This window comes from Microcaecilia unicolor, chromosome 7 (assembly GCF_901765095.1).
Source record: "Microcaecilia unicolor chromosome 7, aMicUni1.1, whole genome shotgun sequence".
Lineage (NCBI taxonomy): Eukaryota > Metazoa > Chordata > Amphibia > Gymnophiona > Siphonopidae > Microcaecilia > Microcaecilia unicolor.
This window is the reverse complement of record NC_044037.1, coordinates 207,183,351-207,200,534: the sequence shown is the minus strand read 5'-3', so window position 1 is coordinate 207,200,534 and position 17,184 is coordinate 207,183,351. Positions and strand designations below refer to the sequence as shown.

Genomic DNA, 17,184 nt, shown 5'->3' with positions numbered 1-17,184 from the left:
TATAACATCCATATGCTGGGAAAAGCTTTTTCGTGTATCGGACTCTGAAGGAGAAATGAGCTGAAGAAAGGATAGCAAAATTAGCAGAAACCAGAAGTCAGATGCATCTGATTCACATATACATGGATATAGTAATGCATTTTTTAAAAACTGTTTAGGTTTTCATTGAGTGCAACTGGTAAGAAAGGAACCAATAACATCTTTACATGTGTGGCATGCCATCCCCGGGAAGACTGCATAGCAACTGGGCATAAAGATGGTAGAATCCGTCTCTGGTAAGTTCCTTTACATAAGATCAGAAACAAGATGCTTTCAAACTGTTCTGTGTTGTGTCTAGGAGCAACCAGAGCACTTGAATTGTAAACTTTTGGATTGGAATATTTCAAGGGATATAACGCTTGATATTTGGAAAACTTTTCTTATAAAGCTGCCACTAGCATTAACAGCAACCTTCAGTTAAATTCTGCATTTCTCTGCCTGCACCAAGATAACACACTTAGTAGTTTGATTAGGTATATGTTGAGCCCTTTGGCACATGCTTTTAAAGACTCATCTCCAGCATTTGGTTCTTTGACAAGTGCTATCCAGAGAGTATGAGCTTTCCAACTCTATTTCTGAGACAGCCAGCTCACATACTCCACTATTAGCTTAGTATTTTGGCTCTGCTGTGTAGTAACAATGAAAACAGGGTTTGCCAGAGTAGACTTAACACAGAGCCGCCACCACTGTTTTCCTAATCAAGTGGCTGGAAGCAGTGCTCTTAGTTTGCCCCCAACTTTGAAACCTTTGCCAAACACAAAGACTTGTTTAAACTGGATTTCAAGTTTGTTTTTCATATTTTGAAATTGTATTGTGGGTGGGGGATGTATTCCAGTATTTTGTTATGCTCATTTTAGCATTTTACTTATAAATGCTATAAACATTGTAAAACACCTTAAAGAAGTCTGCTGGAAAACGCTAAATTAAAATTTCTTGTTAAAATGCTGACTAGTGGGAAAGCGCAGGTTATAAATATTACAATACAATACACAGATATTGACAATTGGAGTTTTATGTTCTTTTCAATCCAGTGGATATTAGAAAGAAATTGTATATAAGGAGAGAAGTGTCTTTCTTGGGAGAAATAACGCTCTGAAAATTGAACAGAGTGGGACCAGATTTTTGATGTGGTGGAAAACCCGTGAAGAAATGCATCAGGTTTTGAAAACGGTTCAGATAAGACTTGCGGGTTCCAGAGAAATGGTCCATTGCATTTGTAGGGGAGAAGGAGCAATTTGCAACATAGAACATTTGATACAGTGAAACGTAGCAGCTAGGGACTTGCTTCTTTGAAAATGCCTCTCCCTTCTCCTAGTCACAGACATATCTCCACACACAAAACCCTGTAGGAGTGGAAATAAAGTGTATATTAGAGGAGTGAAGTTAATATATCACCTCACTAAAACTGTGCTCAAAATTCACAAAACCAAAATCGGTCCACTATTTTGATTTATACTTGATTTTTTTTTTTTTTTTTTGCTTAGTGGGAAGGAAAAAGCCTCAGGCATACAGATATAACTTTTCAAAACCCACCTGTTTTTCATCAATCATTGGCTCAAAACCTCCCTCCTTCCCTTCTGTTTAATCCATTTACAAAATTTATTCAAAATCATCAAAATAGCTTTTTGTAATTTTTAGAATATTTGTAAAATCATGCTATGTAGCTTCATCAGCTGGTCTTAAATTTCCCTGACATTAGCCACTGTTTCACAGTGCCAGTATTGCTGCCTTGAGGGGGAAAAGACCACCTCTCACTGCTGAAAAATAAAAGCAAAGTTTCACCAAACATTGAATTCTTTTTCATCCAAAACAGTGAAACACTCGCTCACTAAATGTGGTTCATATACAACTCACTGAGCACATTTTAAAATGGCTGCACAGCATTCTTAATCCCAGTTTTAAAGCACTAACCAAACAGTTGCAAACCAGTCAGCTTGCGATAGGTTGCTTTCTGTTCAGTCTTCACATAGTAACATAGTAGATGACGGCAGAAAAAGACCTGCACGGTCCATCCAGTCTAGCCAAACGTTATTTCTGATTGGTTGAAAATTACAGTGACCTTCACCTCATTAAAAATCACCAAATCTCCCCCCAACATCTTCTGTAACCTGATCAGTGGTGAAACACTTCAGATCCTTGAAGGCATGCTGCTGGTCTAAACAGTGTTCTACAATTGGTGCCTCTTTTTTAACTTTCTACGTAGAGCACTATGGTGTTCAATCATCTGGTTTTAAATTTTCTTGAGGTTTGACCTACATAAAGCATTGAACATGGACACTGTATAGCATGCACTAGAAAATCAGAGTCACAGGTAGTTCTATGTTGTAAATCATACTTCAAATCGACTGGTTTACGAAATCGGCAAGGGTAACAGCACATATTGAGCAATTGTTGCAGGATGTATGACTGCCTCTTGCACCTCCCAACGTATCAGGAATCATTCAGGGGGAAGAAGGTGACAAGATCTCTTTTAGATTTCTACTTTGCTTGTAGGCTAAACATGTCCTTTTATCTGCAGAAGCTGGTAGAGTACCTAAGACACCCAATGCCTCTTAAGAACCTTAGCTAGCTGTCTACTTCCACCAATATATTGTACCACACAAGTGATCATATCTTCATTATTTTCCTTCCTCATCTGGGTTGACCACCACAAATCACAATCATATAGGGTCCTCTTATAGGCACATTCCTGACAGTACATCATGGATAGCACCACTGTTCCAATTTCTTTCTCAACATTTTAGATTGCTGTTTATACTCATCACGTGACAGAACTGAGATAAGCAGACTTCGTCAGTGGGTCAGGATGGCATCTCTCATAACAGGGTGTTCCTATCAGTATTTTTCCTAAACACTGTTGATAACATCCATCAGCTCTCTTGATTTAATATATCCAAAAAAGAAAATTTTTCACAACAGGTTAGTACAAATTTTATTTTAGGAAGACATCCATTAATGTCTAAAAAGAAGTCAATCTCTTCTTTTTTGCCATCCAAATAAAAAAAAAAGCCATCTATGAACCTAACCCACATTTTAATGTTGACCTTCATTACTGAAGTTTTAACAAAGCATTCCTCAAACCAGGACATGAAGAGATTTGTAATCAAGGGTGCCATGGTAGTGGAAATAATTCCATGAGGAATGCTCCATTTGATTTCCCTGCCACACCCTTATTTTTGATGGGCTACCTCTTAGTGATTCAGATGTACATTCATTTTCTGTTTTGAAAATTCTACTGAGGAACCTACTGATTGACTTATATAGCACTCTTGGGTTGCTGTATGTGCCAGCTAATACCTTCTGTTGTGGGACAGTGACATGTTGCAGTTAAATTATAAAATCCATCCTTCCAGATTTGGTCGACAATGACATCTAAGAGGTTGATACATTATTTCTCTTGATTTTACTTTGTTCTTCACAAACCACTGCTCCATTCTCAGTCCCCTTCCCTCTGAGATAGAGATACAGAGATAAGACCACACGCGTGTGGGAAAGAAGATTGGAGAGAATTCCATAAGCCACTCTTTCTCCGCTTATTCCCTTCAGACCATCTGCTATTGTAAGGCATTGTGCACCCATTCTGTATCCCCTTTATGTTTTTTCATTTGATCTTCCTGTTCAGTCAAACACAATTTCTGTAAAATATATGAAAACTGAATTGAACTGCCTATGCTTTATATGTCAGTGTTGCAATTTACATGTGTATTCCCATTTTAATAGGAGAAATTTTCATCACAAGAGGGACTACACATATTCCAGCCTCCATTGGCATTCAGATGAAGTGATGGATCTGGCCTTCTCAGCTGAAGGTGAGAGTGAATATTTTAACTGGAACAAAAATAAAAAATAAAAAAACACAGTTCCCTGAGCAGACATGAAACTTGAACTGCTGTCTTCAGTGATGCCTTTATAGAGCTCCAAAAGCAATATGCAGGTTTGGATAAGTAGAAAAACCTGTGCTTGCGTCTGTGTGCATAGCTGGGTTCTGGTCCGTTTATAGACATGGAGATACCTTGTGTAAGAACTGGTTGTGCCACTGTTATATTTGGCAGAGAAGACTTTATGCAGGCTTTTTCTCTGAACTAAACTGAAAGAGAGAAACCAAAAAATGTACAGCTAGCACTGTGCAATTTTAATTTGCAATGAATAGATTTTTCGGTACGGTCACGGTTTTCAGCTTAAAGTGCACATTATCAATTTTAGAATAATCCAAATTTGAGATTTAACAGCTATTCAACAAGTAGCATAAAGTCATAAGAATCATGGCTAGGAGGAATAAATACCAAACACATGCCCCCCCCCCCCCCCCCAACCTTTTGTAATAAAAATATCTCGATGTCGGAAAAGCTTGCACAGGTTCTAAAGTAGGAGATCTTATGTACAAACAGCAATACACCTCCATGCCCATTTATTCTATTATGCAGTTATGAATTCTGGAGGACATATTTGATTCAAGGTTTCAGCCAGCCATGTTTCAATGGCACAAAGTAAATAAAAAAAAAATTTAAATGCAAAGCTGAAATAATATTTGCCTATTTAATATTGCCAGCCAACAAAAACTGTAGTATATCCAATGAGTTCTTCATTTGTGAAAAAGAAGGGTACATATATGTATGTTAACCACGTCAAGATGGAACAAACTTCAAATATTTATAATCATCTGATCTACCCCTTTTAAAAGTGAACTCCGTTTAAGAAAATATTTTGAATAGCTTGTCTTACTTAAGCAGGCAGTCTCAGTACTAGTTTCAGTATAAGCATGCCTTTTTACTTGGAGAAGTGGTTTAGGCAAACTTTTCACAACACACCTAGGATCAGATAAAAAGCAAAATAAAAATAAAAAAACCTAGTCATTTCTGCAAAGTAATCACAAAGATCAAAGAGCAAACCCTCAAGGTGTAATCATGTGAGCATGCACTGGTTCAGACATCAAAAATGAACAACCACTCTGTGCCAGTGGCAGGGCATGAGCCAGATGAGGCACTGACTCACGCCGCCGAAAGCTCACCTCGCCAGCTCAGCCTTCACAGCAGCGAGAGCATGTTTTGCTCATACTGCTGTGTTCTCTTCTGACAGCCACCGACACCACTATAGGTTTAAACATGAGAATAGGTATTTCCTGTGTTCTTGCTTATAAGCCTGGGTGGTGTCAGTGGCTGAGTATGGAGGAGAGCACAGCAGTGAGATCAAAGTGAAATGCTTTCGTTGCTGTAAACGGGACCTGTTTTTGATTTGGTTTTCTTACACCAAATGAGCGTTGATTAGATTTGTTCTTACTCAGTCCCCTTACAAATATTAATAGTGCCTCAAGGCAATCGGAGATTACTAGGGCAATTAACACCTGCAGGGCATGATCATTCTGAAACTTACAAATAGTGTCTGAGAGCCCATAATGGCTTTGACAGTTTATGAGGAATATCTTAAATGAAACCAGCTACTGCTGAATAACCTATGGTGTACATCCAGTGGAGTGAATGAATGAAAGCTGCTGTGTGGCACAAGGTCAGGGTCAGCCACAGATATGATAGATATCTAGCTGGGTCGTTGTTATAAATCTAGTACAGGTTATTTATTTATTAGGATTTATTTACCACCTTTTTGAAAGAATTCACTCAAGGCGGTGTACAGTAAGAATAGATCAAACATCAGCAATAGGCAATTACAGCAGTAAAAACATTTTTAGTTAAGTTGTAAGTTATTACTGGGCATCTGAGTTCTGTTCAGGTGTGACATCTATATCATTATCAGAATGCAGTGTTAGAATGAGAGGACTCTCAGTGTTCTTTTATGGTCCACGTACTTCAATATTGCATTCAAGAATCAAAGGGGAAACAGAAAATGATGCCAAGTCTGAACTTGGAGGACTGGTAATAGCTGTATGGAGCTCTTAGGTTATAAAGCCATTTTATAAGGGAGAATATGAATTCATGTGTTGTACCCAGGTGTCCAGAGAGCATTTGGAATGAATGAAGTGGCCAGGTAGTTAGAGCAATGATCTGAGAAACAGAGAAATCGGGTTCAAATCTTTCTTCCTTTCCTGACATTCATGGTGACTTTGAGCAAGTCACTTTACCCTTTGTTACCTCTGGTTCATTTATATTGTAAACTCTTTGGGGAAGGGGCTTATTGTGCCTGAATTATTCATAATGCTACCTATCTTAAGAATTATTTGGAAAAATGAGCTAAACAATAAAGAACACATTTACCTTCTTACAGGAGTGAGCGCCAGATAGTCATCTCAGTGCAGGCACAACTGTGGGAGACAGAGTGGGTGCTCAAATTACATCTTTTGTTGCAGGCAGAAGATCTGGAATTTACAGTGACATAATCGGTGATTGACACCACTATTTAATCAGGCGTCCTTAGTGGGACAAAGCTGCAGGCACGTGCCTGAAGGGGTGTGTCAGGCCCCATTGGAACCCCTTCAGAGCACCTTGGAGCAGGGGAGTAGCAACAAGTAAACCCAGATGGGAAAGAGGAAAGGAAATAGTTCAATTATATATTCTACACTATCTGGTGTTCAGGGACTTATGGATCAGTATGTGAAACCCCTCCAGGTGACTGCATCCCATAGGGTTCTGTGAGTACAGAGCAGAAGCTTCTTTTAAGTGTGGGTGCTAGAATTCTCCTCCTCTATCCCCCATTTTATTATCTAGCCCCAGTATTTATCCCCTAGAATAGAGGGACAACAGGTGCTCCTGTACTGGAAGATTCTCATATGGAGCACATTGAGAATAGTCCAGGAAGTGTTGTAGCAGTTCAACACTGTCCAGTTTCCAAGTAAATTGAGTACTTCAACCAAATTGGTTAAGCCCTCTCAAGGGGCTGAAATTATATTGAAGGATCTGAGACACTGTATATGTAGAGTCAGTATGTAAAAGCCTGTTGTCTGAAGGAACAATGTAGGCGAGGGTGTGACAGCAGGGTTAGGGGTTTGGGAGGCACTAATGGGAAAGGTGGATCTTATAAGTGGGGGGTTTAGGGGCATCCAGATTTTGGTTATATATGCTGTTAAATGGTTGTTACCAAATGCACATATTTGTGTATGTGTTTTTTCAATAAAAATATTGATCCAAAGAAAAAAACCCTAAAAAAAGATTTGTATGACCTTGATAGAAAACTGCGAAATGTGGTTTCTCAGACCTCTGAGGTTGACTCTCAAGTTAACACTTTCACATAAGTACATAAGTAGTGCCATACTGGGAAAGACCAAAGGTCCATCTAGCCCAGCATCCTGTCACCGACAGTGGCCAATCCAGGTCAAGGGCACCTGGCACGCTCCCCAAACGTAACAACATTCCAGACAAGTTATACCTAAAAATGCGGAATTTTTCCAAGTCCATTTAATAGCGGTCTATGGACTTGTCCTTTAGGAATCTATCTAACCCCTTTTTAAACTCCGTCAAGCTAACTGCCCGTACCACGTTCTCCGGCAACGAATTCCAGAGTCTAATTACACGTTGGGTGAAGAAAAATTTTCTCCGATTCGTTTTAAATTTACCACACTGTAGCTTCAACTCAAAGTCTTCATTTCCTCAGTTTTCCTAAAGCGTACTACTTAGCACCACTGCTATTGCTGAAAAAATATTTGAGAGAAGTATTAAATATTAAGGTTTTAGCTGCAGATAAAATATTCCTCAAGGGACTAGGAAGGTTTCTGAGGAGGAAGAGGCCTTAGAGCCCATTTCACCTCACCCAGTTTGTTTTTCTGAGTTTGTCTTCACAAGACAATACAGAAACTCATGCAATCAGCAGTTCAGAATTGGAGCTGAGCTTGGCTGAGTTCCCTCCCCCTCTCCAGCATCTTGATCACTCTCATTTCTTCTTCTTTCTGCCTAACAGGTACCTGCCTGTTGAGTGGTGGGGTCGAGTCGGTGCTGGTTCAGTGGCGCCATGGATCTGAAAGTAAAAGAGAGTTCCTGCCTCGTCTGGGATCAACTATTGAATATATTGCAACCTCTCCTGATGGAGCTTTATACTCCACGTCGCACATAGACAACAGTAAGTCCACATTCTCTTTAGCCAAGTCATGATCCAAAGGATTCCTGGCAATTGACCACGCTTGGAAATTTTCCAACCTTTTATTATGTATTGGTACTCTAACTGTAATATTATATGATCTTAAGATTTGTGGGGCAGGGTTAAAGCACCAGTGCCTCTTACTAGTGGTAACATTCAAATCTGCTGCTGTAAAGAGGACATCTCTTAACTTTAGCTAAGCAAACAACCACTGGCACCCTGCCTCTCTTCCCTTCTCCCCCCCCCCCCCCCCCCTCCCTGAAACATTCCAATATGGGGGGGGGGGGGGGGGATGGCAAGGCCCATAGTCTTCATCTTTTCGCTTTGCTATCCTGCCCCAAGTCACTACAGAGAAGTACATCTAGTGATATGGGGTATGAGAGGAAGAAGAAGCTGAGCCCTCGTGGATTCTGTAGCATTCCATCAAGGCTAGACATATTGGTAGTGCCCTGTAAATTTTTTTTTTTTTGTCAGGGTTACCATGGAGAAGTGGAGGAGTGGCCTAGTGGTTAGGGTGGTGGACTTTGGACTTTGGTCCTAAGGAACTGAGTTCGATTCCCACCTCAGGCACAGGCAGCTCCTTGTGACTCTGGGCAAGTCACTTAACCCTCCATTGCCCCATGTAAGCCGCATTGAGCCTGCCATGAGTGGGAAAGCGCGGGGTACAAATGTAACAACGTTCCATAGGTTACTATATAACGTCGTAAGTCTAAGTGCTTTGAAAAAACACTTCCATGTCGAGCAAAACTTTTAAAAATTAAATTTTTTAAGAAATTGCTTTTTCATAAGGTTACTAGAGAATACATGTTGACTGCTTATCGAAAAATATGTTCAACTTGCCCATAAATACTGTGTTAAAACAGTGCCGAAGAAGATAGGTCTGTTTTTGTTTTCCTTTAGAATCTGTTTGATTTCTAAGAACTGCACCTGGCTGGGGACAGTTTGTCCCAGAAAGGCTATACATATGCATCAGAGCCACTTGGGCTGTAAAGGTCATGGGACCTTGGCTAGAGAGGGCTGTGGAAAACAGCGCATTCTTAAATACTGTTGTTGGTGGAGACTGAAAATGTTGTTCTGTGATAGCAAATCTTTCAAGCATCCTGATTTTAGATTTGTTCTTTTACAGAGATAACCATTATAAAAGTGAACTTGACAGTTTCTGCAGTCATCCAGGGTTTAGTGAAAGGTACGCACAGCATTTATTGAATTGGAGCAATTTTGTGACTCTTGCTGAATGGATGAAATATTCTCATCTAGCAGCCCTGCTATACTGTTCTTTCAGGGAATGATATCAAGACAGGATTACTTGTCGATCCTCAAACTAAAGCCTTGGTTCTGAATGGGAAGCCCGGTCACCTCCAGTTTTACTCCCTGCACAGTGACAAGCAGCTATACAATGTAAGTCAGCCAAATATAGTTCAGACTGGGACACGTGGTTTGGGGTTGTTCTGAAAAGGGCAGTCCTTTTGGTCAGTGAGAAAGCTGAAATGTAAGAAACAAATAGCATGAGAGAAAATTGGAGCAAGAACCAAGAAAAGCTCATTCCATATTTTGGGAGGTATTGCTCTGTAAGAAACATATTTTTTTTGAATCTGTCCTTTTTGCCTGGCAAGCACACATTAACAGAAGCCCCAACTTTCATTCTTTTCACTAATGTTGCATGCCACGTGCTTGAAGGCAAAACAGAGGAACTGATGTGAAATGTACTCCTTGCTCTCGGTTATTCCAAGGGAGAAGGACTGGTATGGACTGCTCACATGAGGACTCTGATTTTGGTCCGTTTGCTATTGGACTAGATCAGGGATTCTAAACTCAGTCATCGAGACACACCTAGCCAGTCATGAGGACCCTGATTTTGGTCTGTTTGCTATTGGACTAGGTCAGGGATTCTCTGAATGCAAATAATAAATAGATGAGTCTGTATTGTCCATCCAGGCTGCCCTACAATACACATAATCATAGAGTGTTATGTGAAGTTACATACAAAACAATGTGCCATTATATCCATCCCTATACTATGTCTAATTACAGGGTGGGCTTGCTTCAGAGTGATGCAGTTAACAATACCTGGAAGCTGCTACTTTTCAAATCATTTTCCAAAATTAAGTTGTAAATGTGTGTAGACCGTCTTTTCACTTAACCAAGACTACTGTTAAAGCACTTGTTCCACAAGTCTTCAACTGTCCACACTCCATGTTCCATCGAAATCTGGGGATTATCGCATTTTTTTTCTCCACACTCCACCCTTGGTCCTCGTGTAAAGATATAGGCGGACTATTCCACTAGCAAATTTGTACTACTTTGTTGATTGTGGATTAACCTCCAGATAAATAGTAATTTTGTACTTTTTGTGGCTAGAGTTGTACAGGCTGCTCCTTGCAGCTTTATTTTCTCTTTCATTCCATGCCCTTTCTATATAGGGATCCTCTGTGTTTATCCTACATGCACTGGGTTTTTTTTCCCACCACCTCCCCTGAGAGGGTATTCCAGGCATCCACTATTCTAATGTTACTCCTGAGTCTACCACCCTGCAACCTGGTTAATTAGATAGTTATGATTTTTATGCTTTTTATATTGTATTAGTTGAGATTGTAGTGTTTAATGTTCAGATCCATCTTTATTAAATTCTTCAACAAGATAGCAGAAAACATTGTACTCAACCATTAGAGAGACATGGCTTGAACCACCTATACATCGATGTAAGAGTATACAGATATTGTACACCGCTTAAACACATTTTTTTTTTGTAATTATAATATATCAAGTTAAATCAAATCAAACCTCATTTCACATCTTCTAGTTCTACAGTTTGCCTATCTCTGAAAAAGATCTGTTTGTACATAAGTATTAAAATCAAAAACAAAATGTAAAACTTCATACTGAAAATATTAACCCCAAAATTCTCTAAGATCTTGTAAGAGTTAAAAGCAGACAGCTTCAGTAGTGTATAATGCTTCCTGCTATGGTATGTTTTACAAGAGTGTAGGCACACAGCATAGCTTAGACAATTGTTTTTAAACCTGAGCCTCCGACACAAGTCCATATGGAACATTTGCAAGAATGCTATAATCTGTGGCATTCATGTAGCTTTCCTGTAAGCAGAAGGTATTTTTGTGTGTATACATAAATATATATATATGTGTGTGTGGTTGCATTGTGCACTTTTTTACATAACGCATCATTTTGTCGGGCACTTGTTCTGTGTATTGGAATTTTAAATTTTATTTGTAGTGTGCTTCACTAAGTGTGACAGATTTCTTACTTACCTGAAGGTTCCTAGGCAATTCTTTTTACAGGGTCACTGGCTCCTCCTATACAGAAAAAGAGACAAATTCATTTGTTAGGTTTGTCTTGTTCCTCTTGGTTTTTTGGTTGCTGTGTTTAAGGTCTGATGCTGGATTTCTTGCACATGCAGTTGGATATTGTACAGCAGGAATACATCCACCAGTCTGGACTGAAGCAGGTTGAGTTGGTGAAAGCAGCATTCAGCAAAGCAGGTACCTGGCTAGCCACAGTTGAAGAGTACCAAGAAAAAGAAGCTGAACTGGAACTGCAGTTAAAATTCTGGTCATATGATGAGAAAATTCAGAGGTGAGATTAACAGGATGGCTCTTACCGCTCTCTCTCTCTCTCTCTTTTTTTTTTTTTTTTTTTTTTAAAGATGCAATTCCATATCATCATGCTGATCAATCCATAGACTGGTGGGTTGTGTCCATCTACCAGCAGGTGGAGATAGAGAGCAATCCTTTTGCCTCCCTATATGTGGTCATGTGCTGCCGGAAACTCCCCAGTATGTTCTCTATCTCAGCAGGTGGTGGTCACACACAGCAGCAGCTCTGGCTAGGCTTCCAAGCCTAATTTTTAGGTTTTGTTGAGTGCCTGGGGTTGAGGGCTCTTCTTGAGCAAGTGCAAACCTGGTGGCGCCAGGTCCCTCCTTTTCTCCCCCCTCCCGCTGGCTCCGTTAAAAAAAAAAAAAAATTTGCACGTCCTTAAGGGCGTTTATTTCGACGTTTATTTAAACGTTTATTGCAGCTACTCACTGGGACACCAGGTCGTTACAGCTCGGAGGGAGAAGCAGGTAATTTTTACCTTTTTATAGCGGGCAGGGGGTTCCCCGATTGATCTCCATGTGGCCTATGGCGTCGGAGGGCGAGGGCGCGAAGAATCGCTTCCCGGACCGCGTGTGCGCTTCTAGCGGGGATACGGGGGTTTTAAAGTCTGATTCGCCCTTGGTGGGTGTCAGTTTGGAGGCCGGTCAGTGTCCCGGGTCTTCCTCCGGCGCGGCGGTTTTTCCCGCCATAAACGCCCATCCCCCGCTGCTCGCCTCTGCCATCTTGGCCGGCCACTCTGCTCGGACGGCTTCTCCTTGGGCCGCCCTTGAGCTGGGAGACGTTCATGCCATGGCCGCCCTTCATTTGGGCGACGGCAAAAAAGCGGCTAAAGTTAAGCGCCGTTCTTCCCGCGCGGCTCCTTCGCGGAGTGTCGCGCCGGACGCCATCTTGGATGCGCAGCATGTTGCTCCCCCGCTCTTGCGAGCGCCGGTTGAGGGTGCGTCTAGGGCTGTGGCCCAGGCTGCTGAAATTCACAGTCTTGGGGGTTTCTCCCCCGAGTTTATTTTGCTGCTGCATCAGGCCTTCCTTATGCAAAACGCTGCCCCTTCTCCCTTGTCTGATAACGGGGTTGAGGCCCCCGGAAGTAAACGCCCTCGGGTGGATTCCCAGGCTTTAGAGGACGCTGTTTCCTCTGATGTAGATGAGGGCAGCGTATCTGAGTTCTCCCAACGGTCCTTTGGGGATTCCTTGGAGGAGACGCATTCCCGCTCGGATGGAGCGGATGACCCCTCTGCAGCGCGGATCTTTCGCTCAGAGGATTTGCCCAACCTGTTACTGCAGGCCATGAGCATTTTGAAGATTTCCTCGCCAGAGGACGTCTCTCCCTCAGCCCCTGTTGGCTCTGCCATTATGCTGGGGACGAAGCGCCCGCCTAGAACCTTCCACGTGCATGATGCCATGCACACCTTAATTTCGGCTCAATGGGATGTCCCGGAAGCGAGCCTCAAAGTGGCTAGGGCTATGTCCCGCCTCTATCCTTTGCCTGAAAGTGAACGTGAGGCCTTTATTTGGCCTACCGTGGATTCTTTAATCACTGCGGTGACTAAGAAAACGGCGTTGCCGGTGGAAGGTGGCACGGCACTAAAGGACGCCCAAGACAGAAGATTGGAAGCGGCTTTAAGGTCGTCCTTCGAGGCGGCTGCCTTAAGTTTGCAGGCCTCAGTTTGCGGCTCCTATGTGGCCAGGGCGTGCCTGACGATGGTGCAGCGGGCTTCCCCCTCGGATCCTTCCTTGAGGGCTGACTGGCCGGCCCTGGAATCGGGCTTGGCTTATTTGGCAGACTTACTGTATGATGTCTTGAGAGCCTCGGCTAAAGGCATGGCTCAGACAGTCTCTGCGCGGCGCTGGCTTTGGCTGAAACATTGGTCTGCGGACCACGCCTCTAAGTCCCGCCTGGCTAAGTTGCCTTTTAAAGGCAAGCTGCTCTTTGGGGTCGAGCTGGACAAAATCGTGACCGATCTCGGCACGTCTAAGGGCAAGAGGTTACCAGAGGTCAGGGCTCGGGCCAGTGCTCGCCCCGGTATCTCCAGAGGACGGTTTCAGGAAGCCCGTCGGTACCGCCCGGGCAAGTCGGGCTCCTCTGCCCCCTCTTCCTTCAAAAGGAACTTCTCCCCCAAGCAGCATTCCTTTCGTAGAGACCGCCGTCCCGGAGGTACACCCTCCGGTCCTCCCCCAGGGTCTCGTACCCAATGACGGGGTCCTGGTCCATGGCCCAGTGCAGATTGGAGGGCGCCTGTCCTCGTTTCTAGGCGATTGGACCAGAGTAACTTCAGACGCTTGGGTGCTGGAAGTCATCAGAGACGGCTACAAGTTAGAGTTCTGCCGACCCTTAAGAGACGGGTTTGTACTCTCTCCCTGCAAGTCTCCGGTCAAAGCTGTGGCAGTGCAGCAGACCTTGGACAACCTGATATGCCTGGGTGCGGTCGTTCTGGTGCCAGAAAATCTGATTGGCAAGGGACGTTACTCCATTTGCTTTGTGGTACCAAAGAAAGGAGGTTCTGTCCGGCCTATCCTCGACCTCAAAGGGGTCAATCGGGCCTTGAAAGTTCGGCACTTTCGCATGGAGACTCTCCGCTCTGTTATAGCGGCAGTGAAGGCAGGAGAGTTCTTGGCTTCCTTGGACATCAAGGAAGCGTACCTGCATATTCCCATCTGGCCTCCTCATCAACGCTTCCTGCGTTTTGCAGTCCTGGGCCGACACTTCCAGTTCAGAGCCCTCCCTTTCGGGTTGGCTACTGCTCCGTGGACCTTCTCCAAAGTAATGGTGGTCATCGCGGCCTTCCTGCGAAAGGAAGGAGTACAAGTCCATCCTTATCTGGACGACTGGTTGATCCGAGCCCCCTCTTATGCAGAGTGCGGCAAAGCTGTGGACCGGGTGGTTGCTCTTTTGAGCTCCCTGGGGTGGATCATCAACTGGGAGAAGAGCCAGCTGCGCCCGACTCAGTCCCTGGAGTATCTGGGAGTTCGATTCGACACCCAAGTGGGCAGAGTGTTCCTGCCAGACAATCGGATTGTCAAACTTCAGGCTCAGGTGGACCAGTTCCTAGTAGCCTCTCCTCTTCGGGCTTGGGACTATGTGCAGCTGTTGGGCTCTATGACGGCCACGATGGAAGTAGTGCCCTGGGCCAGGGCTCATATGAGACCACTACAACTCTCTCTGCTGCAGCACTGGACTCCGATGTCGGAGGATTATGCTGTGCGCCTTCCCTTGGACCCAGCGGTGCGCAAGGCGCTGAGCTGGTGGATGCAGACAGACAAGTTGTCTGCAGGAATGCCTCTGGTGACCCCGGAGTGGATTGTCGTTACGACGGACGCCTCTTTGTCGGGCTGGGGAGCCCACTGCTTGGGAAGGACAGCGCAGGGGCTCTGGTCTCCTGCAGAGGCAAAGTGGTCTATCAACCTCCTGGAACTCCGAGCCATTCGGTTGGCCCTTTTGGAGTTCATCCCGGTACTGGCGTTGAAGCCAGTACGGGTCCTGTCGGACAGTGCCACGGCTGTAGCCTATGTCAACCACCAGGGAGGTACCAAGAGTGCCCCTCTAGCCAAGGAGGCCATGAATCTATGCCAGTGGGCGGAAGCGAACCTGGAACAGCTGTCAGCGGCCCACATTGCCGGAGTCATGAATGTCAAGGCGGACTTTCTCAGTCGCCATACCTTGGAGCCCGGAGAGTGGCAGCTATCTGCTCAGGCGTTCTTGGACATCACGAAGCGCTGGGGCCAGCCGAGCCTAGATCTGATGGCGTCATCGGCCAATTGCCAAGTGCCGCGCTTTTTCAGCAGAGGACGGGACCCTCGATCCCTGGGAGTAGATGCTCTTCTCCAACAGTGGCCGACACAAGAGCTTCTCTATGTGTTCCCGCCCTGGCCCATGTTGGGCAGGGTGCTAGATCGGGTGGCAAAGCATCCGGGCCGGATAATCCTGGTGGGTCCGGACTGGCCCAGACGTCCCTGGTATGCGGACTTGATCAGGCTCTCAGTCGACGATCCTCTGCGGCTGCCAGTGGAGCAGGGCCTGTTACATCAGGGTCCCGTGGTGATGGAGGATCCCTCCCCCTTTGGTCTTACGGCCTGGCTATTGAGCGGCAGCGTCTGAGAAAGAAGGACTTCTCAGACAAGGTCATCGCCACTATGCTGAGAGCAAGGAAGCGCTCCACTTCTACTGCTTACGCCAGGGTTTGGCGTACCTTTGCAGCGTGGTGTGAAGCAGGCTCACTTTCTCCCTTCACTGCTCCAATTTCTTCAGTGTTGGCGTTCCTGCAAGAAGGTCTGGAGAAAGGCCTGTCGCTCAGTTCCCTTAAAGTCCAGGTAGCGGCTCTGGCTTGCTTCAGGGGCCGCCTGAAGGGTGCTTCCCTGGCTTCCCAGCCAGATGTGGTGCGCTTTCTCAAGGGAGTTAATCACCTGCGCCCTCCTCTGCACTCAGTGGTGCCTGCGTGGAATCTCAACCTGGTGCTAAGAGCCTTGCAGAAGCCGCCTTTTGAACCCTTGTCTAGGGCATCTCTGAAAGACCTGACGTTGAAAGCAGTCTTTTTGGTGGCTATCACTTCAGCCAGAAGAGTTTCCGAGCTCCAGGCACTCTCATGTCGAGAGCCTTTTCTGCGGTTCACTGAGGCAGGATTGACTATGCGCACAGTGCCTTCCTTCCTGCCCAAGATTGTTTCTCGCTTCCATGTGAATCAGCAGCTCTGTCTCCCTTCCTTTCGTAGGGAGGACTACCCAGAGGAATACTCTGCTCTCAAATATCTGGATGTGAGACGAGTCATCATCAGATACTTGGAAGTGACCAATGATTTCCGGAAATCGGATCATCTGTTTGTCCTGTTTGCAGGTCCTCGTAAGGGTCTGCAGGCTGCTAAGCCTACAGTGGCAAGATGGGTCAAGGAAGCCATTGCAGCGGCTTATGTGGCCGCGGGGAAGGTGCCGCCTATCCAGCTGAAGGCTCACTCCACTAGAGCTCAGGCGGCCTCGATGGCAGAGGCCGGGTCCGTCTCCTTGGAAGAGATTTGCAAGGCGGCAACTTGGGCATCGGCCCATACCTTCTCCAGGCATTACCGCTTGGCTGTGGCTGCTCGGGCGGAGGCCCGGTTTGGAGCTTCAGTGTTGCGGTTAGGGATTTCAATGTCCCGCCCTGGGTGAGTACTGCTTCGGTACATCCCACCAGTCTATGGATTGATCAGCATGATGATATGGAAGGTAAAATTATGTATCATACCTGATAATTTTCTTTCCATTAATCATAGCTGATCAATCCATAGCCCCTCCCAGATATCTGTATTGTTTATATTCTGGTTACATTTCAGGTTCAAGTTTAGTCTTCAGTTCCTGTTCAAGAGGACTTCGTGTTCAAGTTTTTCAATGGATTCTTCAAGAGTTGAGACGAATTTGTGTTACAGTGAGCTGCTGCATTCCTCTCCCCTCCGTTTTACGGGGCTGGATTGAGACATAAATTCTGCCGGCGCTCCCTCCCGCTTCGTGCGGCAGTAGGGCAGCTTTGTACCCCTCCCGCTTCGGCGGTGTT

The 17,184-nt window shown here is 44.8% G+C and overlaps 1 protein-coding gene across 1 annotated transcript in view; it reads left to right on the top strand.

Moving 5' to 3' along the window:
• WDR75 (WD repeat domain 75) overlaps window positions 1–17,184 on the top strand; it is a 93,708-nt gene that overhangs the window by 28,834 nt on the left and 47,690 nt on the right. Inside the window, exons 7-12 of the mRNA XM_030209594.1 lie at window positions 159–275; window positions 3,760–3,848; window positions 7,882–8,040; window positions 9,185–9,244; window positions 9,341–9,456; window positions 11,474–11,649. Of these exons, the coding sequence (XP_030065454.1) occupies window positions 159–275; window positions 3,760–3,848; window positions 7,882–8,040; window positions 9,185–9,244; window positions 9,341–9,456; window positions 11,474–11,649 (717 nt within the window). The remainder of the gene's footprint in view (window positions 1–158; window positions 276–3,759; window positions 3,849–7,881; window positions 8,041–9,184; window positions 9,245–9,340; window positions 9,457–11,473; window positions 11,650–17,184) is intronic.